Genomic DNA, 22,888 nt, shown 5'->3' with positions numbered 1-22,888 from the left:
CAAAGAGATCAAAGAAAGACTAAAAGGACACACATATATAAAAATATCACAATTTTTGATACAGTAAAGATGGTGCAGTGACTGAGCAAATTATGATAAATGATTGTAATTGAATATTACTGCATTATAAGAAATGACTTAAGATACTGTTTTAGAGACACTTAGGAAGACTAGTGTGAACTTGCTGTGGTGAAATGAGCAGAACCAGAACAATTTATTCAATAACAATATCTTTTTTTAAGACACCTTTAAAAGATTTAAGAACTTCAAGACAATGCAAATCATCTATCATCATCCCTTAGGACATGGTGAAGTCTGCTATTTACCTTCCCACAGAGAGAAGATAGTCAAGATGCAGAATAAGACATACGTTTTTGGACATGGTCAATATGGAACTTATTTTGACTGTTCATGTATGTTTCAAGGAATTTGTTTTGTTTTCCATTGGTGGGGGAAGTGCTTATAGAAAGAATGCTTGGGGATAGAGTAGTCCTACTCTTCCCCCCAAAAAAGAAAAGAAACCTAAAGAAAAGAGGATTATGAAACTTTTTCTTTAAAAATTCATAGAAAAGATCAGTAGGAAGACCATCAAGAATCATGACTAAGCAGGACAGCTCTGAAATTTACTTATTAAATTTATTACATATTTTAAAAGAAAAGCAAGCTGTACCTGATAGAAATTTGCAGTTTTATATACAACTCTCTTTTTCTATTTTACTTTGTATATGGAAATGCCCATTTTGCTTGAAGTTTGTTAAGCTCAGAATAAAAAAATAGAATGAATGAAATTCTAGAGTTCTTGACAAACTTCATGAACTGGTCAGTGACTATGGTTAGCTCAGTTTAACAGAGTGTTTGTTCTGCCTCAGACACTCTCATAGATGCTGAGGATATATCCAGAAATTAAACAGCCTTTGGTTTAATACTCTTTCAAACTGTGTACAAAAAGACCATTGTTAGATTTTGTAGAATAAAGATTCAAGCTGTTGTTAAAGACTAGTTGTACAGATTCCTTTTTGGTTTGGGTTTTGTTTTTTTTAAGTAGAATTTTTATGAAATTATTAAAGAAAAATAAGATCTTGGACCTTTGGCCTTTTGTTGCAGGTGTATCCTTATAATGGATCTCAAAAGAAGAACAATATCTTTCATAATTTTTTTTTATGTTGAGGGGATGTGCAACTGAGTTGCCTCCCAGCTTTAGAATGTTAAGCCTATCCTATACCCAGTTCTCTTTCTTTCAGAGTCAGCCATTAAAATCACTCCGTAAGCTGTTACATCTCTCTTCTGCCTCAAACCATCCCACTTCCTCAGACCCCCGCTTCCAGGTACCAAGTCAGCAAGCCAAAAGCTCCTTTTCAGAAGTGCGAATTCATCCCATGAGCCAGGCCTCCAGTAGCAGCAGCAACAGCAACATCCGGGCTGAGGCCACACCAAAGGCCAGGCCAACCCTTCAGCTGCCGGGTCAGATAGACCCAGGCTGGCATGTATCCCCTGTGAGCAGGAGCACCACTGAGGGGCCTTCCTATTCTGAACAGCTGGGTTCTAAGGGCGGGCCTAATGGGCACACATATAACAGAACAAATCGATCACGGATGCCAAATCTGAATGATTTAAAAGAGACAGCCTTGTAATTATGCTCCGGGGGTTAGAGGGGAAAAAGCTAGCTCCCTGGGGAGAGGGGTGGGGTAGGAAGGGATAGGATAGGGGCAGACTGTGCCAGGGGTGGTAAGCCAGTATTTTCAGCCTTATGAAGGTGTGCAGTATTGTGTTGTATGGAGCTGCATTGTCAAGCACCACATTAGTTGTCAGGGATCACATAGTCAATGAGCTGAATTATTGATTGCCAGTCACCAGAAGTCACCCTGGGTAATAGAGTTCAGGAAGAAGTTGTTTGGTTCTCTTCCCCTGCCCCCCCCCCCCCCCCCCCCCCCCCCCCCCCCCCCCCCCCCGTCCCCCTTTACATTCCAGCTTTAGTTCCCTATTGAAACTGGGAAGCTAAAGCATGCCTTGGCACTTCAAGGGATGGAAAAATTAAGTGTCTCAACCTATGTCCTTACCACATACTTTCTGCCTAGTTGAAATGTGGGGTTTATGTAATCCAAGCCTGTCCCTTTCTTTCAAGGGTTAGAAATCGAATTGTATGTCTTAAATTTGTTTTTTTTTTTTTTTAACTTCCATATTTGATAGGTTTGTAACATTTATTTATGATTAACTAATATTGTACTGTTATAATCATACCTTTTATGTTACAATATAAAGTTATTTTGAGCTGTTTGAAACATTGTGAAGCAGTGCAACAGCTACAGTAGTTTCTATAAAAACTAAACAGTAACATTTATATATTGCATCAGGAGTATTTTATTCTCTATATAAATATATATATGGTAAATACTTGTCTGTTTTATAAATATCTTCATTTAAAGAAAGTATTGTTATGACACTATTTGCCATATTTTTTTATACATTTGTGATATAAAGTGCAGTATTATACTTCTAATAAAAGGTAATTGAATTGTGGCCATGTGTGACTGTAACAGTATGAATCCTGCTCACCTGTGAGAATGCAGTCCTCAAGGCATGATTATTAGTGGCAAAATATATGCCATGTTTATCTAGCCTTGTTAGAGGGGGGAAAAAAAAAGCAAAAGATGAAGGACTGACTACCTGGCTAGCTGCATTGTAAGGAAGACTTCAGGCTATTTTTTCAGTCCATGCATGATTAGCTCCCCTTTGTAGTAGTGAAAATTACATGTGCACATGCTGAGAATAGCTCTGGTATTGCTTTCTTTTCTTGGTACAGAGAAAGTGCCCCTTAAAAACCACAACTAAAAACAGATGCTCTTCCATGAAATATTATGGGGTATAGACCAAAGAAATCAAACATGATTTGTAAGTGGAGTTTCAAAGTTGTAAATTTACATAGGATAGACTACAAATCATGGCATATCAGGTTTATGCTTAGGTATATTATTCATTTGTATTGTGTTTATTCATGTAATATTCTGTTTTAAAATGCTGCTGTACTTTTTTGTTGCTATTTTTGGATACATTTTAAGGCTTCCGAAGCACTGAGATCTAGTTATAGAGAAGATTGTCACATTCCCTGTTTTCTTCTGAGCTCTCTTTAGAACACCATTTCCAGTATGGTCGCTGACTTCAGGAACTTTTCCAAATTTCCTATAATATGGTAGTGTTTAAAAATAACAAATATAGTGTCAAAACAAAACCACTTTTTCTTGTCATTCATCTCCCTTCACTCCCAGCTTGCTCACAGATGTCATCAAGGTCTTTGACCTTTATATGACAGTAGCCAGTGATTGTGCTTTCTTTGTATTTTGTCTTGCCTCATCTACACCCTGTCCACAGTCCTCAGTATTGGAAGTACTCAATTGGCATCCCTTTTGAAGATTTCCCCCTCATCCATGCATACACACACGCACGCGTACACACACACACACACACACACACACACTCTCCCTCCTAAGGTTCATTTTTAAAGTGAAAAGACTATGTTTATCTCCCCAATCCTCAAAGAGTGTGGTTTTGTCAGGGTTGTTCTGCTACCAGAGTTCTGAGGGCATCAGATCCCCAATCAGCCATGATAGATGAAAAATATAATAAACTAAATTTCTATGGCCAGTTTTCTTTAGAGTTTTGAAAAGCTGGTAACCCTAATGATTATGAAGATTACAAAAAAGGAGGCTCCATTTCTCCACAGACTCTCTGAAATATTAGATTGTGTGTCTATTGCATTCATATTTATATTATGATTTTACATGTATAGATTATATGTAGAACTCATTGGTGCTTTTTGTTTCATTTTTAATAAATATGTTGGACACTACAGAAAACCTTAAGGTGGGCTTGATACTATCACTGAAGTTATGGTTTGAAATCCATAAATGATCTTGCAAAGTGCGCTTTTTGTTTAATTTTTAATTATTAGATTTTTTTTTTTCTTCCTCTAGTTTAGGACATTTCAGCTGGCCCTGCATTGTCTTGAACTGAATTTTCTCCTTCAAAACTACTTTGTCTTATGTGAAAGTTAGAAATTTAACAGCATTTATCTGAGTGCCTATGAGACTAGAAAACTGCATGTTCAACAATTTGACAATAGGGCTACAACTTCCTACCACCTTCCTTAAATATTAGTAAATTCATTTTCAGCATAGAAAGGATCTTTAGAAGTGCCTTTGGCACTTGGATTTAGGAGAGAACATTTTCTGTTCATCCATGCTTTGTACTACTTATTGGTATCTCATATATGGGATTTGGTTGTTTTCTGAAGCAGGGACTTAAGTTATCAAAGTAGTCAATTTTCTTCCAACTGTTTCTTATTAAGTGGCTTAAAATACTTGTAATATATTCCTAGATCTGAACCAGAAAACAGATATGCTATTAATAGCATTTTGGAAGTAGACCTTTAGCCTCTTTTCTCATCTTCTAAATTTTTCATTGATCCTATGTGTGATCTCTAAATTGAATTGATGGCCTATCATTTTCTTCCTATTTATAGAAGGGGTTTTCAAGTTTTCTCACATATCTGATTGGTTTCAAACAGATTATTTTAGCTTGGAGATGTTGCTTTTCCAAGAATCTGTTGTGTTACTTCTTTCCATGGTTTTCTCGTGGATAAACAGAGACCTGAATACCTGAAGAAAAAATACTCGAGAGGGAACAAAGAAGATAATTAGTTTGATGGGTGATGGATTACTATCCATCCAAATACTTAATAAATACCATAGACATTCCAAGAATGAATGAAATTAAGGCTCAAAGGGAATATACTTAGGTTTGTTTACGTAACTACCTAGATCCATTGAAGTTTAAAGTCACTGATAAATTTCAATTACCCCCTTTTTTTTTTAGAGCTTATTTAGGGTTTAATTAGGGAAAATAAATTTTTAGGCAATTATGGAATCCTTTCTCTTGTCCACTTTTATTTTTAACTTACCCCTACTATTTTCTCTGATTGAGGCTCAATGTATATTTTGTTGTTTTCAAATTTTTGAGGCTTGTACCTCTGGATAGCAGTTGGAGCCTAAGATTATAATGAGTCACTGTGCTTAGAGAATGCACTGACTTTATGATGCTTTCAAGTCACATGGACTAACACAGACTAGATTTGCCAAGGTGACCTCTCCTTTCCAAGTTACAGAATTGATAATATAAGTTTAGGGGCTAGCACTCTCTTTCCAGTTGAATCTTTGGATAAAACTTTTACTCTTACTCATCAGTAGTATTTTCTTCCTGTTAAAGGATAGGTATGTATTTTGGGAGAGTTGAACCAAAGTGACCTCCGAGATATTTTTAAGCTTGAAATTTCAAGTTAGTTCTTCCAGAAAGTTTTTCATGCAACTGGCTTATTTGAGAGCAAAAGGCACCTTAGAATTTTGGGTTGATTTGCACCTGCTACTATGGGGGACCTGTAGAATTTAGCAAAAATTTACAGAGCACAGTGGTCTTGGTTAAGCATGCTGCTTGCTAGTTATAAAAGAAAAAAAGTATTATGTGCTAGGCAGATTCAGAACCTAAAGTATATTGATTATGTGGTAATTTTAGAAGTACTTGTGCCTATATTTGTCATCGTGAAGTCATTGTAAAAACATGTTCTAGGGTCTAATTCCTTACAATATAACAGAATATTCTGAGCTCAGTTCTGCTGATTAATTTACAGTAACAAATGCAGTGGGAAAATATATATCATGGTAATACAAAGTTAAGGTAACTAGTTTAGTATCTTCATAACCTGAAAATAAGTGGCGTCTTCTACAGAGAAAAAAAAATTATCATTCTTCTTAATTAACATTGTTTATTTTGTATAATGGTATCTATCATTCTGTAACTTCAAAAAAATCTTCTAGCCACATATAGACTGACCCAGATACAACCTAAAAAAATTATTTTCAAGTTTTTGGAAAGATTTGATTTTAACCATTAGAATTCTGCTAGTAATCATATACCAGGATCCCTAAAGGAAGAGATAGTGGCAACTTTCTCAGATCTGTTCCTATAACTCTAATACGACAAAATTATATATTCTCCTGATCCAAATATAGTCTCTTGAGATTACTGATTTTATATCTGAAGGGTCATCATCTCCAGCATGGCTGGGTGTTTAACATTGTTAAATATACAAATACCCACACTCTTTCATGACATGAGAACGTTACATAATGGACATGAAGATGAGCTTACATAAACTGGAATATTTCCATGTGCTTTTGCACTTTTTTTCCCTGCATGAATAGAGAGCTGTCCTGTGATATGAACTTCTCTTTGACATAAAAGAAAAGAATGTGTTGGCTATAGTGGGATTATTTACACAGCTCTATAGATGAGAAAGGGGCCTTTGGAAGTACATTTCTGAGGATGGGTAGTTAGTTTAATAGATGATCCTTTCCTACGTTGGTAGTTCTGGAATTCCCAGTTTTGACTCTCAAAAAGTTTTGGTCCAGAAATGATGAGCAAATAATTGCAAGGAATACCAGTTTATCAGTGAGACACTTGTCTCTGTAGGGATAACCATGATGGAATAAAAAGGGTAAATAGTGTATTGAGTTTATGCTTATTTTTCAGTGCTTTTATGGATTATGACTAAAGGTCCCAAGTTAGTGGAGATGCATGGAAAAATCATCAGCCACCAAATAAACACCTTTTCTCTAAAGCTCTGTTCATCATTCTGTGAGCTGCTAAATTTGATTGTGAGACACATTTCAGATGTGTTTAGTTTCCATGAGTCAATTTATTGTGCTTTTGTTATAGAGTAGGGGAATATATATATATATATATATATATATATATATATAGAATACAAAGCGTCATCAAAATGTGGCTTGTTTTCCCATGCATTGACTTGTTAGGTTTGGGGTTTTTGTTTTATATGCTGGAAAAGATATTCACCACTTTAGATTTTCTGGGTTAATAGAACTGAGCTATGTTAATATGCTACTGTATTAACTTGTGTGTAGGAGGGGCACTCCTTATCTTGTCTTCGGGCTTTAGAGCCCTTTATCTTTAGCCCCATATGATCCTTGTGAAATGTAAGATCACTATCTTGCACCTTAAAATCAACTTCTTTGTAATATTCAGATTTAAAATTGCCTTGTTTGCTCCTGTTCCAACAAAGTGCATCCAGGAGAAAGAGGCCTTATGTATTTCTCCATTTATCCTATTTTTTGTATCTATAGACTGTTGTATTAAGATTTCCTCAGGACTTCTTTTGGTTTAAGTTAATCACACTTTTTCAGGAAATTGTGACTAGTTTCATTTCAGCAATAGGACCAACTTGTCATGGTGCTTTGCTTCATGTCAAATAAAGAGAGTCTTAGGAATACAAAAGGTAGGTGAGAGAGTATTTATAAACATACAAGGATGTTTTTTGCTTGGTTTACCAGAGGGTCCAGTTTGTCAAAGCTTTCAGAGTCACATGAACAGAGAAAATATGCACTTTTGCAGAATAAAGCTTTCCATGTAAACTTAGAAGATATGCAAAGATGGATAGCAAAGTTTTGTTTTTATTTTGACATAGTTTTCATTCAACATGTAAAATCCCTTGTGGTCCATTTGTTATATTTCCCTTTTCCTGGGCCTTTTTTAAATTGGGTGATTGGTTGGGTTTTTTTGGTCTTAGTCGGGGCAGGGGGTTGGTTCTTAATTTTAACTGAGTCAAAACGGTTGATGCAATAAAGGAATTTTTCACCTATAAATTTGGATTAACTGGAACAAATAAACCTAACTAAAACAGTCATTCAAAAATACTGTCTCTAAGAATTACTTTAAGCCATTAGGAATTTCAGAATCATTTTATATTTAGGAGAAATTTCAAAATTTTTTCAGTCTTTAATAAGAATAATATAGTGTCTGTGGGGAAAAAATATAGCTCAGGGTAAACTTGAGAATTTTGGTTTTAGGTTTTTGGTTTTGGATTTTGACCAAACAGGAAGATAAGAATAAGCCAAAATGATGTGACATAACATCCAAATTTATGGGTAAAGAATTACTAGAAATTCTTAAATGCACATATTTATAATCATAACCATATACTTTTTACTCTGGGAAGGAAGTGATGGGGGAGTAATCTTTTTAATCCTTAATTCCAAACTGACTTTAACATATTGAATATTAAAATACTTCACAAGTTAATAAACCATTTGTAAAATGTTTATAAAACTTTGTATCATGTGTTGGTACACCTTATCAAATCTTTTCTGGCATGTATTCCATTCTAATTTCTGTAAAATTTCTATGTTGCTGTAAATATTATAAAAAATATTTATCCCGTGGTAACCTTAATTATCAGCATGAAAATGGTTAATTTTTACTGAGCACAATGTATTTTTGAATGGACCTTACAAAAATACGTCTTTAATAAAATGCAGATTTTGCACTAGAAAAAACCGATGTTGTCCAAATTGCTGTAACTCCAAAGCTTTGCAAGCCAGCAGCATTGAATTCCTCCCTATGATAGCATGTAGCTTATTTTTTTTCTTCCTTAAATACAGTTCATTTGAATTCCAACTATTTGACAAAGGAAAATGTGCCTTTAAAAGGGAAAAATCAGTTCAAGGAACAGAAATTAATTTCAATGAATGCAGAAAATTTGATACTTGATAATATTGTTTTCATTTTCAAAATACCTCTCACCTCAGAAGCTAGAGGACATTTGGCAACTTTAAGTTGCTCTTAAGAATGAGTATCAATGGACTTGAAAATTAGTAGTCAGATACTCAAGTACCTGAGACACACCTACTGATTTGAGCTTATTAGAAATCCAATGCCATTGTCAATGCCACACTCTCCTGATTCACTGGTGCTCGAAAATTTCAGAGATAAAAGAAAGGTGAGCCAGGGGTATTCTCGGAATCTATGTTTTCCTTCTCATCTCAAGGACTTTCAGAGTTTACTGCCTCTGCCCTGATTTACATGAAGTAAGATGGCCATCTTAAGAGGATTGCTGGCTTAGGATAAGTTTGTTTCTCCCTGGTTTTTAATTATTGAAATAGCAAAATAGTCAATGACTGACCTTTCTACCCCTTTAATACTATAAACCAAATAAAATTATAGTCAAAATCCAATCTACCATAATTCTTAATTCTCAATATTAAAGATTATGGGTATATAGGATTGACAGAGGTTAATTCAGAATAACTTCTGTTCATTGTTGAAGACAAAATTATTCACATAGCTCACTATATCTAATGTAATTGCATAAGCAATTAACATAGTTCTCCATGAAGTATAAGTTGGTATATGTAAAAATTAGATATTTATGTAATATTTTAATCTATATTAATTTATACTAATCTGCACGTTACCAAAAACACAGATTTTCTTTTATTTGCTTTACACAAAAGTGTGTGCAAAGGTTTCCATGATGGGATTTCTAGTTTAGAAACAAAAAATAACTTAGCATATAGTTGAGAGGTAAGAATGAAGAAGAAAGTAACAAATTATAACATATTTTAACATCTCTAACATGTATTGGACGACCTGCAATCTAAGGGAGGGGGTGGGGAGGAAGGGAAAATTGGGAACAGAAGGTTTTGCAAGGGTCAATGTTGAAAAAATTACCCATGTATATGTTTTGTAAATAAAAAGTCATAATTTTAAAAAAGAGTAACAAATCAGAAAGGAAATGATGTTGACTTATTAGTCAACAAGTGTAGTTGAATTAAATTGCAGCTATTAGTACTGTCACTCCAAATTTCTATAATAGAAATTCCTTTCAAATGCTTAAAGGATTTCACATTCTCATGTTCTAGGAACAGAGGTGGCAGTATTATTTGAGAATATTTTGTTAAACAGTCTACTGTTTTGAAAATGTGACAAAAGTGGAACTTGAAACTCTGGGAAAGAACAGGATGGGAAGATTAATAAACCATGGACATATTAGTGACCCTTTATTGGGAACTACAATTAAAATAATAGTCTCCTCTCTCTCCTTCCCCATTTGTTTCTCCAAAACTTTATTACCCTAGAAAACTGCCTCTGATGGGTTTGCATCACTGAAAGCCTCAGTTCAGTTTTGAATAACATTGTGCTAATTATGTCCCTATTATATATTTCACATAAAAAAACATGTACACAAGAAAACCAGAAATAACTTTGATGGAAGCCAGCCTATTAGATTTTACATAGGCTTTGGTGAATAATTTTATTGGGAAGGCATAAGAGTACATTATATGTGACATTTTTCATGTAATAGCTAAATCCTTTTTTTTTGTACATTTTGATTTGTGATTAATGTTTAAAAAAGAAAGAAAAGAAACATGCTAACCTAAATAAAGACCTCTGAGGTTTTGTTTTTTTTAAGCAGTTGTTTAAAATGAAGACCTTCTGTGAGAAAGGAGATGGAAAGAATTAGAAATTAAAATTGTACATATATTTCATGTAATAGCTCTATGTTCATATGCACATACATGTAGATTGTATGTCAGTGTTTTACTGAACTCCAAGTTTTATCACTTAAAAGTATGTATTTTGCTCATATTTTAAAATTAATTTTATGATTGTGTTGTTTTTTGATGAGCTAACATATCACCATAAATTACAGAAAAAAGGCTTTTTAAAAATTTTAGTGCAATTTTCATTTTATTTACTATTAAATCCCAAAATGATTTGGAATTTTAACTAGAAATAATGACATAATCAAGATCTTAGAAATGAAATGACCTTAGAGGCAGAATGACCTGAGGCAGAAAACAAATTCCATTCATGTTCTTTGTGAACACTTAACCCTTGTACTCATTAACCTGTTTTTTTTTTTTTTTTCCCTCTAACATGAAATTCTGTATTCGTCTGAGTCTGGTGAAAAGACTGCTGTAGGCATTAGCTCTAAGGATATTTTAATTTTTCCCACATATTTTGTCAATTATGTTGACTCTGATGGTGCACATTTGTCCAGCCTTCTAAAGCCAGAGATTGATTAATCATTAAAAAAGAGTGAAGTCTCTGACGAGAGAAGTCCTGATACCAGTTCACAGGAACAGTATGGTACTTAGATAACAGCTATAAGAAATAGAAAGTTATTGGGCCTAGAGTCAAAAAGACTTCATATTTTTAATTCAAATTAGACTTCAAATACTCCCAAACTATGTGACCCTGGACAAATCACTTCACCCTCTTTGCCTCAAGTTTCCTCATTTGTAAAATGAACTGGAGAAGGAAGGAGCATTGTCATTCTAGTATTTTTGCCAAGAAAACCCCAAATGGGATCAGTTAGATGTAATTGAAAAAGGACTGTGCAAAAATAATATAAGATTAGAAACATTTTTTAAATTAACAAAGAAGTGGATACAATAATATTCAGGAGAAAGTACCTGAGAATGAAATTGTAGTATGGTCTTGTGGGAAAACAAAAACCAAAACTATTTGATCTGGAGTCAGAAGATTTGGCTACTGTTTGTGCTATTTTTGACTTTCAAACTCTCTGAGCCTCATTCTTCTAATCTGTAAAATGAAGAACTTGGACTTTATAGTTTCTAAAATATTTCTGCCTCTATTTCTGTGATTTTATGATTTCAAGTTATTGTTCATTTTAATTCTATGGAATTTGACCTCTGAGGTTCCCCCTAGATTTACATGTTATTCTCTGATCTTCTGTTCTTCACCTGTTTCTCCTTTGGAAAAGAATGTGTAATTCAAGGAGATTAATTAGTGTGAGTGAATACTTAAGAGATCCAGTCTCCCTATTTTGTAAATAAGGAAACTGAAATCAAGAACAAATAGGACCAGGAATGAAACCCAGATCCTCTAATGAACACAAAAACTAATTTCTCCTTCTAATGTGCCATGCTATGAGGCCTTGCCAATTTTGACAAGGAAAAAGCAGAACTCCAGGGCCAGTTGTAGGTAAAATAATGAAACAGATAAATCTGTATAATTTTGCTAGAAGATGCTCCTTTGAGAGACAATATGGAATCATGAATAGGACATTGGATTTGATATGAGACGGGCCTGGATTCAAATCCTACTTCAGACACTTACTTAGTAACTATCACCCTAGACATCCATTACTTCTGTGCCTCCGGCTTAGACTCAACAGCCTTTGAAGTCCCTTCTAGCTTTAAAGTTATGATTCTATGATTGTGGTCTCTGAATTCATCCTATGGAGGTGTTGGCTACTCAATTTACAGAAAAGATCCTGCTTATATTACACAGCATATCATCAATTAAAGATTGTTGTTGCTATTGTTTAGTTGTGTCCAAATCTTTGTGATCCCTTTTAAGGTTTTCTTGGCAAAGATATTGGGGTGGCTTTCCATTTCCATTTTTTCTCCAGCTCATGTTACAGATGAAGAAACTGTGGTAAACAGGGTTAAGTGACTTGCCCAGGATCACACAGCTAATAAATGTTTGAGGCCAGATTTGAACTCAAGAAGATGAGTCTTCCTGATTCTAGGCTTGACACTCTATCCATTGTACCACCTACCTGCCCAATTAAAGGTTATTTAAAATTAAAGTAGCATATAAAAAGCCATTTACAGTCTGGCTTGAATAGGTAGTCTGGCTTGAGCCAAAATTTTGTTGCCATGGTGAGTCATAATATGAGTTTCCAGCCTAGAGAAAAGATTTTTTGTACTGGTCTTCAGAGCCCAATTCTTTCTCTAATTTTCTGAACTACAGATCCCCTAACACTTCCCTTTTGTCTCAAGAATTAAATACTATCCCCTAAGCAGAGGAGTTGACCAGCAGGTCCATGATCTTGGGGTGATATCCTCTGTAATAGAATGAACTACTTCCAGTTTTGTGGTGCAAACTGATGATGGAATGAGTAGGAGTGAGCCATCATTTGATTTCTCTTCAATCAAGAAAACCAAGCAAAAAGTGATCAGATTTGTTATAATCATCCTGAGTCAAAAAATAGGACTAAATCCTTTATTTCATAGAATTGTAAGTATGAATGTGCCATTATTTAATCACACACACACACACACCCTTATGCCATCTAATCATAATCACAACTCACGTTAAAATGGCACTCCATGCCCTTTTGAGACTTTAAAATAGTTTTAGACCATAAGTGAAGAAAAAGTAGTTATGTTCCCTCTGAGCTGACAGATAAGCTATCACCATAACCTGAGCCTTCAAACATTTGTGCTGTTTCTTAATTCGGTAGCTTATTAAAAGAAAACCTACACCTTCAGAGTAATTTGTGATCTCACTGGTTTTACACCGTTCCTCAGATTACTGACACCCAAGAAAAAAATGTCAACAGATAACTTGTTAATTGTATCTTTTCCACAAGAAACTGGCTTTGGAGAAAGTGTTTTCTTTCATATTTTTGTAGGTTTTTGGTTGCAGAAGACAGGTGCCTTGTGAAATCTACACCACTTGTAAAATGTTGTTGCCTTTGTTTTTTTCAAGGTGAAAAATTGAATGGAAATTTAAATGAGGGGTTCTGATATGTGAAAGCATTTGCAAAATTCAACATTTCTACTGAATGGTGTACTATTCATTTTTCTTCTGAAAGAAAGATCTGTCTAATCCTGTGCTGCATTGCTCCTTTACATTGCTAAACACATTTACTCATGCACTCCAACAGCTCCATCCTGATGGCGATCCTCACATGCCAGCCCAAGGGAATTAAACGGATGTAACGGGAAACAATGGGAGGCCTTAGGAGATTCTGGACAGAGGATGTTCTGTCTGAGTTCCCATAAAACACCTAAAAGAAGAGGGGAGAAACCAAAAGGAGATTAGCTCACATAGGTCTTGGATCTGGCCTGAATTTCTAAATGCCTGCTGCCAAAGCAAGTGTGAAGATCTTTAGTGTGTTTGAAGGCTTACATTAATGCTAAGTGCCAATCCTATAAAGTGAGCAAAGTTTTCTCTTGATGAAAGCTTATTTTCTTTTGGGGATTTGGGTTTACCCTGCTTTATTTGCACAATAAACAAGTTGCTTTGCAGAAATCACTTTCCAATCTGTGTACAAAAAAGTAACAAAAGTAGGCCCAGCAGCGATATTTATTTTGTCCTAGATGCAAATGGCATTATGGCATCTTCAGGAGTTTTTGAAAAACTTTTAAAAGGGGCAGAAGGAAAAAAAAAACATTAAAATCCTTGAAGTTCTTGCATTTATTCAAATTAACAGCACTCAAAACTAGACAGCTATTTCTTCCACATTGCGATTTTCTCCACTATAGTTTCAAGATTTTGCTACATCAGCATAAAAAATTAAGTGAGAATTTTGGGGAATTACGTAGAAGTCATAGCAGATGAAAAGACCAGCAGATGACAGAAAAAGTTTAGAAATTCAGAAATGCACAAAATGTACGTATAGTATTGTTTAACAAGGTATTTTTTTTTAAATACTGTAAACAACCCATAGAAGAAAAAGAAAAAAATTCAGCTTTCTTTTCTAGTAAGAAGAGACGACCAAATATTTTTCCATAGATTTTTTCAGATTGTAGGGGCACCATAACCCCTCGATGTGGAAGGGATAACTGTAATTGTGTGAAATAGGAGTACTGGTTCCCCTTTTGAATTCCAATGATGAAATCGCTTCAAGGAATTAACTATTTGTACTAAGAGGACTTCATTGGAGGTAACAGTATGGGAAGAACAAATAAGAGCTTTTCATTTTGATATGAAAATATGGATATTTGGGGTGGATATTTGAGAGTATTTCAGAGCAGTCTTCCTCCTGAATCTTTTCAAATACATGAGTGTTGTCCAGTGTTACAAGGAGACCCTTTTCCCAGTTTGTTTCTACCTTGTAAATGCCTCTGCATCTTACCTAGAAATCATACACATGAATATAGAGGTCTTTATCAGCAAATTGCCCCTATAGCCTTTTTTGTAAGTGGCATGTGACAATCTTCTGCCTCTAATATAGAATTAATAACAGCTAACATTGCAGAGGTTTTCTATGTCAGGCAGTTAATAAATATTTATTATTGCAAAGGGCTTTATATATGTCATCTTAATTGATTTTCATCAAACCTCTAGGTTGATTAATTAATTGTTATTACCCCATTTACAGATGAGAAAACCAAGGCAGAAAGTCCAGGTTTCACAACTAGTAAGTGTCTGGGGCAGGATTCAAACTCAGATTAACTGACTTCAAGGTGCAGGATACCACTTAGATGCCTATTTGATTTTGAGCTTATTTAGTCACTAGGATTAAGTTAATAATGAGATTGATGTAGGCTCCTTTGGATTCTTGTACAATTTTCTGCATAAAGAAATGTGATACGAACTGATGCTGAGTGAAATGAGCAGGACCAGGAGATCATTATATACTTCAACAACAATACTATATGATGACCAGTTCTGATGGACCTGGCCATCCTCAGCAATGAGATAGATCAAATCATTTCCAATGGAGCAGTAATGAACTGAACCAGCTATGCCCAGAGAAAGAACTCTGGGAGAAGACTAAAAACTATTACATTGAATTCCCAATCCCTATATTTATGCCCACCTGCATTTTTGATTTCCTTCACAAGCTAATTGTACAATATTGAATATATAAATATTGAATATTGAATATATAAATGATTCTTTTTGTACAGCAAAATAACGGTTTGGTCATGTATACTTATTGTGTATCTAATTTATATTTTAATATATTTAACATCTACTGGTCATCCTGCCATCTAGGGGAGGGGGTGGGGGGTAAGAGGTGAAAAATTGGAATAAGAGGTTTGGCAATTGTTAATGCTGTAAAGTTACCTATACATATAACCTGTAAATAAAAGGCTATTAAATAAAAAAAGAAAAGAAAAGAAAAAGAAATGTGATAGTCTCTCAATGCCCTTAGGAACCTTAAAAGATTTTAAATATGCTTCAAAACAACGAAATTAGAGCAAAATGAATGTTGGTTATATGATGTTCAAATTCATTACATCATATTACATGCAGTTTCTTTAGAAATCATGATATTCTTCTTAAAACAAACACATGTGGGTGGGGCATTGGAAAGAGAACTGAACAATAACTGTTCTATTAACAGGCTAGTCAGCTCTGCTAAGTAGCTATTTGATGTCAAGCCACACCATTTAACTTTGGTTAGCATAGTACCTGGCATGTAGTAAACATCTGTTGACTTAATGTGTTGATTTGTTTGAAATAAGACAGAGCAGAACCAGAAGACTTCCAATATTTTTTCTGGCCCTAAAAATCTATGAAGTAGACTTTGAATATGAAATAATAGCCAGATAGAAATATATTCTAGTTATTTCTGCTAGATTCAAAAATCAACAAAATATTCTGAAACTATAGCAGAATAACAGGTACTTACATCATAATAGATACTAATCATTGTGTTGAGTGCTTACAATCTTCCAACACTAATATTTCAGGCTATTAGAGGAAGCCATATTTTTATGATTTGTGGAAAAACTCACAGTTGCAAATAAATTCTGAAATAATTTCATTTAACATGCTTTTTAAAATGACAAACCAAGATATTCCATTTCTGATCACTACTCATGGCTAATAGCTGGTATAGTTGACTGAAGTAGCTAGGTGGCTACTAGATAGATACTATAGATACTAGATACTAGATACTAGATAGAGTGCAGGATGGTATAGGGAAGACTTATTTTCCTGAGTTCAGATCTGGCCTTAGACACTCCTAGCTGTGTGATCCTGAGCAAGTCACTTAATTCTGTTTGCCTCAGTTTTTCTTATCTGTAAAATGAGCTGGAGAAGGAAATGACAAACCACTCCAAGATTTTTAACCAAAAAAACCCTGATGGAGTCATGAAGAGTCAGGCATGATTGAACAACAAAAAGCAAAGCTTACTATGTACCAGGAACTGTACTTTAAAGCTTTACAATTATTTCCTCATTTGATCCTCCCAATAATCCTGAGAGGTAGGTGCTATTATTCTTCCTATTTTTCAGTTGGGGAAATTGAATCAAACAGAAGTGACTTGTACAGCAGCATACTACTGTCTAATGCTAGATTAGCATTGAACTCAGATCTATCCTGATTTCAGGAGGATCCCTTAAAAAAAAACCTGTTGAAGTTAGCTTTCATTCTCCTCTTGAATCACGCTATTGAGTTAATAATATCCATTAATCTTCAGCAGTAGCATCAGTACAGATGATATATGCCCAATCTGCTCCTGTCATTTTCAGGATTATGTATGTATTGCCCAAGCTTGAAGCTGTGTTAAAGAGTATATTGAATGAATTTGAAATTAGTTCAAGTGATCCATTCATAATTACTCAATAGGAGTAAGAAACATGCTTCATTCCTTAAGAGAATTTCAAAAATTCCAAGCAAATGTCTGTCACTCACTCGATTGTTACCAGTCTGATCCTTGTAGTAAACCCAGTTTGAACCTTCATAAGTCCGGTACTGTACACTGTATTTAGTCATCCACTCATCAGCATCACAGCGTCCCTGTGTAAGGATCCCTGAAATCACCTTGATCTCTTTCAGGTCTATCTGTAGCCACTGATTGATGTCCTGGTATTTGGAGAGCCATGCACACCTATGAAAAATATTGCAACCATATTACTCTTGGAATCTGGTCTATGAGAATGTTATACAGCAAGCAAGTGATTTTATGAAATTATATATATATATATATATATGTATACATAAAATTTTTAAAAATCCTACTAAAAAGCAGATACTGAGTCAGAGATTTACAATACTTTAAAGGAATTAAATTCTCCTTTTTAAATTGGCATGCAGAATTGCCACTGAGAATTCTCAGATATTTTAGCATTTTTATAAGAGAAAGAAAACAAATCCATACCATCCTTTCCTGTACCTACATTTTCCTAAGAAAAATAGTTCTAGAATTAAATTAATGTGTCATTAGAAAAGTATTCAGAGTTGTAATTTAAATTTCTTTTGAATGTACCTTACTCATAGAAGTGGAATGAGGAAAATTCTTCAGACCCAGGGTGATGCTGTCCAAAATTTTACATCCTACATAGTTACGGTATTTATAACATTCTTAACTATTTGATGCTGTCACAGACACATAAAATGTATTTTCAAAGCACTTTTCTCACAATTTTGTTAGGGGCTATATGAGTACAATGACTTTGATTTTTCAGGTAGATAGCACATTATTATTTTCAATTTATAAAGGAGTTGAGTAAAGAAGTTGTAACCTCCGAGTTACACAGTTAGTAAATGTCAGAGCTGTGACTCAGACCAAGAGATAAAACTCCAAGGCCAAGCAAGAGATCTTTTTGATGCCTCTTCATGGGGGCAGCTAGGTGATGCAGTGGATGGAATGCCAGGTCTGCATCAGGAAGGCCAAGTTCAAATCTGATCTCAGACACTTATTAGCTGCGTGACCCTGGCCAAATCTCTTAATCCTGTTTGCCTCAGTTTCTTCATCTGTAAATTGAGCTGGAGAAATAAATGGAAAACCATTCCAAGTGTCTTTGTCAAGAAAACCCCAAATAAAGTCATAAAGACTCAGACACAACTAAACAACAACAACCTCTTTGTGGGTAGATTAGAACATACCTTTTCAACACTCTATTTCATTTTTTCTTCCTAGGTCTTTCTTTTAGACCTTATTCTTAGAAATTACTCTATGTTTTTTTTTCCAAGGTATTTAATATCAAAGAGAGTGGATATTTATTTTTCTATTCTGTGCTAGATACTGTGATGTATGAAATTTGTCTGGAAATTGTTTGAAAAGTTTGTAACACCATAAAAATTTGAGTAGACAGAAGTGGAAAAGTTTTTTGGTTTTTTTTTTTGGTTTTGGTTTTGTTTGTTTGTTTGTTTGTTTTTTCCTAGTTGTGATTTTATTGGTTTAAGTAATCCCAGGATGGAGATTCTCTCCTTTCAAGCTGATCAACCGACTCTTGTAACTTATAGCATGGGAGAACTGTCTGAGGTCCTGAAAGAGCCATCCATAGTTAGAGGACTAGTATATGTCAAGGGCCAATTTTAAAACCTCGAGGGGCAGCTACGAGATGCATTGAATAGAATGGATAAATGCAGAATCCCACTTCAGAGACTAACTTTTGTGTGACTTTGAGCAAGTTATTTCATCTCTATGTACCTCAAGTTTCTCCATTTGTAAAATGGGGAAAATAATAGAACTGAGAAGATAAAATAGGGTTTTTGTAAAGTACTTTGCAAAACTTAAAACACTATATAAATGTTAATGACAATAATGAGGGTTATTATTATTATTCAAGACTAGCTCTGTAATTACTTTGCCATGCTTTCAGAAGAGACTTTAAAAAATCAATAAAATAAAACTTCTTAATTTGGGGAAATTGAGGCCCCAAAAATTCTTTTAGTGAATAACCGAAAAAGAATTTAAATCCAGGTCCTTAGATAAGTATGGCTGGATTTGAACTCAGGTTCAAATTTTAAATTCAGGCCTGGTGTTCTATACACTGAGCCATCTAGCTGCTCCTTCTTGTCTTTTATATTCTTTTACAATATTGAGTATTAATACACACTAATCTTTTTTTTTCGCTCCACCAATTTGGCAAAGGTATAAAAGATAATTTTTGATGATGACACCCAAGATCTTCCTTGGCTTACCCATAACCTTGACTATTGAGACGCGCCTTGTTTGCTGTCCATGAAGAATACCATCCTATGTACTGTTCTGGATTGGAACAAGTGATTTGGTCTGGAGTAACAGCTCCTGATTCAAAGCCCAAAGGTTTATGGTATGGGCATTCTGGTGTGGAGAGAAAAAGTCAAATAAATACATTCTTATATATTAGTCAACAAACACAAGAAGTTAGAAATCTCCAAACTCATAATCTCATTTCTGATCCAATGATCAGAATTATTATCCTGGTTTTGCAAATGACAGGACATTTAAATGCCAGGTATTTTCATTTTCCTGGTCAGCAATCAGTCCAAATGATACATTGGCAAACATACTAGTATTCAGATCATATATGATGGCAATTAGAAAACAAGATGCACAGTTATTTGTTCCAATCTACTTCCTGCTTGTATGTATCAAGTCTTTTTGAGAACACATTTCTGTTAGCATAGAGCCATTTTAGAACAGCATGTTCAAGAAAGGAACATGGACATGTGATTTTCAAGCATCAGGAGGCCAAGCAAAGTCCTTGACCAGGAGACTGAGTATATCTATTACATGCTTGCTATACCTTTCCTTGGGCATTAAGAAAAATGGTTTAAGGAATAAGGAAAAGTGACAGAATTATATAAGTACATTTCCCTCCAATTAAATCTGTCAGTCAACAAGTATTTATTAAGAGCTTGCTATGACGAATGTTTGTGGCAGCCCTTTTTGTAGTGGCTAAAAACTGGAAACTGAATGGATGTCCATCAGTTGGAGAATGGCTGAATAAATTGTGGTATATGAATATTATGGAATATTACTGTTCTGTAAGAAATGACCAGCAGGATAATTTCAGAAAGGCCTGGAGAGACTTACATGAACTGATGCTGAGTGAAATGAGCAGGACCAAGAGATCATTATATACTTCAACAACAATACTATATGATGACCAGTTCTGATGGACCTGGCCATCCTCAGCAACGAGATCAACCAAATCATTTCCAATGGAGCAGTAATGAACTGAACCAGCTATGCCCAGAAAAAGAACTCTGGGCAATGACTAAAAACCATTACATTGAATTCCCAATCCCTATATTTATGCCCACCTGCATTTTTTATTTCCTTCACAAGCTAATTGTACAATATTTCAGAGTCTGATTCTTTTTGTACAGCAAAATAACGTTTTGGTCATGTATACTTATTGTGTATCTAATTTATATTTTAATATATTTAACATCTACTGGTCATCCTGCCATCTAGGGGAGGGGGTGGGGGGGTAAGAGGTGAAAAATTGGAACAAGACGTTTGGCAATTGTTAATGCTGTAAAGTTACCCATGCATATATCCTGTAAATAAAAGGCTATTAAATAAAAAAAAAACATATATATATATATATGTAAAGTAAAAAAAAAAAAAAAGAGCTTGCTATGTAGTAGACACTGTGCTGAAAACTGACGACATAGATAAAAATACTGAGTCACTCAAGAGGCCTACATTTTAGTGATGGAGTTAACACATAATTAGGTACACACAAGATATAGAGACAATAATTGGAAGGTAATCTCAGAAAATGAAGCAGCTGAGTAATGAAGCTGACAGAGTGCTGCAGAGCCTGGAGTCAGGAAGATTCAGACTCTTATTAGCTGTGTGACTTTAGGCAAGTCATTCAATGCTCTTTGCCTTATCTGTGAAATGAGATAGAGAAGGAAATGCAAACTAATCCAGCATCTTTATCAAGAAGATCTGGGGTCACAAAAAATCAGACATGAACAACAACAATATCAGAAAGGAAGGTAGTAGCAGGGTAAAAAAGACAATAAATCAACTAACTGGATTTATTAACTGTCTACTATGTGCCAGCCACTGTGCTAAGCTTTAGGGATACAAAGAAAGGTCCGCCCCACCCCCAAAAAAGCAGATTGTCTCTACTCTCAAGGAACTCAGTAAAGAAGGAGAGAATACAAAATCAGCAATGTACAGCAATTATCTTATGATAAAGGTGAAATTGGGAATGAGTCTTAGAGAGAAGACACTAAGATTAAGGAAAAAGTAAGAGAACAGGAAAATAACTCCTACAGAAAGTAGGATATGAATTGGAACTTGAAAGAAGCCAGAGTTGACAGATGTGGGGGAAAGCCAAGGTGAAGATATGGAGACTAGAGATGGAGGGTCATCTTCAGCAACCAGCAACTAGAACCAGGTATAATTCTACATAAAATGGAATTAAATAATGAATGGCTCCAGAATTATATTTATTGTCCCCCTACCTTTTAAAGTAAAATCTTTGGAAGAAATAATTTTTCAGTGTGATGTTCCCAGACAATGACTTTGTTCAGTGCAACATAAGCTCATGAGCTGGTTTGGGTAAGAGATCATGCCTAGTGAGAACCACTTAAGGTTGGTGTTGGGGTAGACAGTTGTCTATGATGATGTATTTTAGGTGACATTAGAAACCCCCAAAACATACCTCAAACATATCAACATCTGGGATTCCATAATTAGAACATCCTTTTAGCTTAAATCTTCATTGGACCTCCTAGGATGTCAATTGATGAGGGAATTCCATTCACCTTAACACGTCTCTGTGTTGTTATTCTAACAACTTAAAGGCAGTATGTATATCTAATCATTCCTCAAGAGCAAGTTTTCAAGCAAATTGAGTGATTAGAGAAAGAACAGGAAAAAAAAGCTATACAGGTGAGGGACATTAGGAAAAATAAATTATTTCCCCTATATCTGATGTTCAATTCCCTCCCCCCCCCTTTTTATACTTCTTCTCTTTCCCATTATCCTTCCTACTTTTCCAATTAATACATCTAATGAATGAACCCAGTCAAGTAATCAGTAGAGAAGCAGGAACTTCCCTAGTCAGCAGCCACGAAGTATTATATGGACTTGTCTAGTACTGGTAAGCAGAAAGATAGGAGATGCTTATAAATTTATTATAGAAAAAAAGAGATGTAGTTGTCTAGACACTGATTACTTCATCGCCTCATTATGAGAGGTCAGAAGGGACATTCTTAAGATATGCAGAAACAACAAGATGAGTCCAAGGTAAAGGGCAAATGAGAGGCTTAGGACTAATTGGTTGAAGTTAAATACAATAAACTGCTATTTCTGGAATTGGTGTGGATTAAATACACATGTCTGTTGGGAGTAGGGATCTCATTGTGGCTCAGCTTCATCTCCCCTCCACTATATGTAGTATGAAAACAAAATCTGCACAAAATGGGAAAATGGAAGCATCAATGAAGTGCTTAGATTGATGATAAAATAATCAAGGAGATTTCCATCAAAAATGCACAGACTCTTTGGTGTCCAAGTTTCCTGCTAAATAAATTTTTAAAACACCCCTAAAATGTGTAATATAAACATTTTTATGTGTGGAAGGAAAGAAG

The 22,888-nt window shown here is 34.8% G+C and overlaps 2 protein-coding genes across 9 annotated transcripts in view; one reads left to right on the top strand and one right to left on the bottom strand.

Moving 5' to 3' along the window:
* Nucleotides 1–9,517, top strand: part of CDKL5 (cyclin dependent kinase like 5) — a 261,926-nt gene extending 252,409 nt beyond the window's left edge. For 5 of the 8 annotated variants that reach the window (XM_031958920.1, XM_031958916.1, XM_031958917.1 and 2 more), the window contains one exon: nt 1,242–9,513. In XM_031958920.1, the coding sequence (XP_031814780.1) occupies nt 1,242–1,631 (390 nt within the window). In that variant the 3' untranslated portion in view covers nt 1,632–9,513. Of the gene's footprint in view, nt 1–1,241 lie in introns of all 8 variants that reach the window. The other 3 variants (XM_031958923.1, XM_031958921.1, XM_031958924.1) reach the window with 2 other exon arrangements.
* Nucleotides 9,518–13,516: 3,999 nt separating this feature from the next.
* RS1 (retinoschisin 1) overlaps nt 13,517–22,888 on the bottom strand; it is a 69,128-nt gene continuing 59,756 nt past the window's right edge. Inside the window, exons 7-9 of the mRNA XM_031961255.1 lie at nt 19,490–19,631; nt 17,255–17,450; nt 13,517–13,669 (exon numbers count right to left, since the gene is read on the bottom strand). Of these exons, the coding sequence (XP_031817115.1) occupies nt 13,517–13,669; nt 17,255–17,450; nt 19,490–19,631 (491 nt within the window). The remainder of the gene's footprint in view (nt 13,670–17,254; nt 17,451–19,489; nt 19,632–22,888) is intronic.

This window comes from Sarcophilus harrisii, chromosome 3 (assembly GCF_902635505.1).
Source record: "Sarcophilus harrisii chromosome 3, mSarHar1.11, whole genome shotgun sequence".
Classification (NCBI taxonomy): Eukaryota; Metazoa; Chordata; class Mammalia; order Dasyuromorphia; family Dasyuridae; genus Sarcophilus; species Sarcophilus harrisii.
Note: the sequence above shows the minus strand (reverse complement) of the source record. Positions and strands in the feature narration are given on the sequence as shown.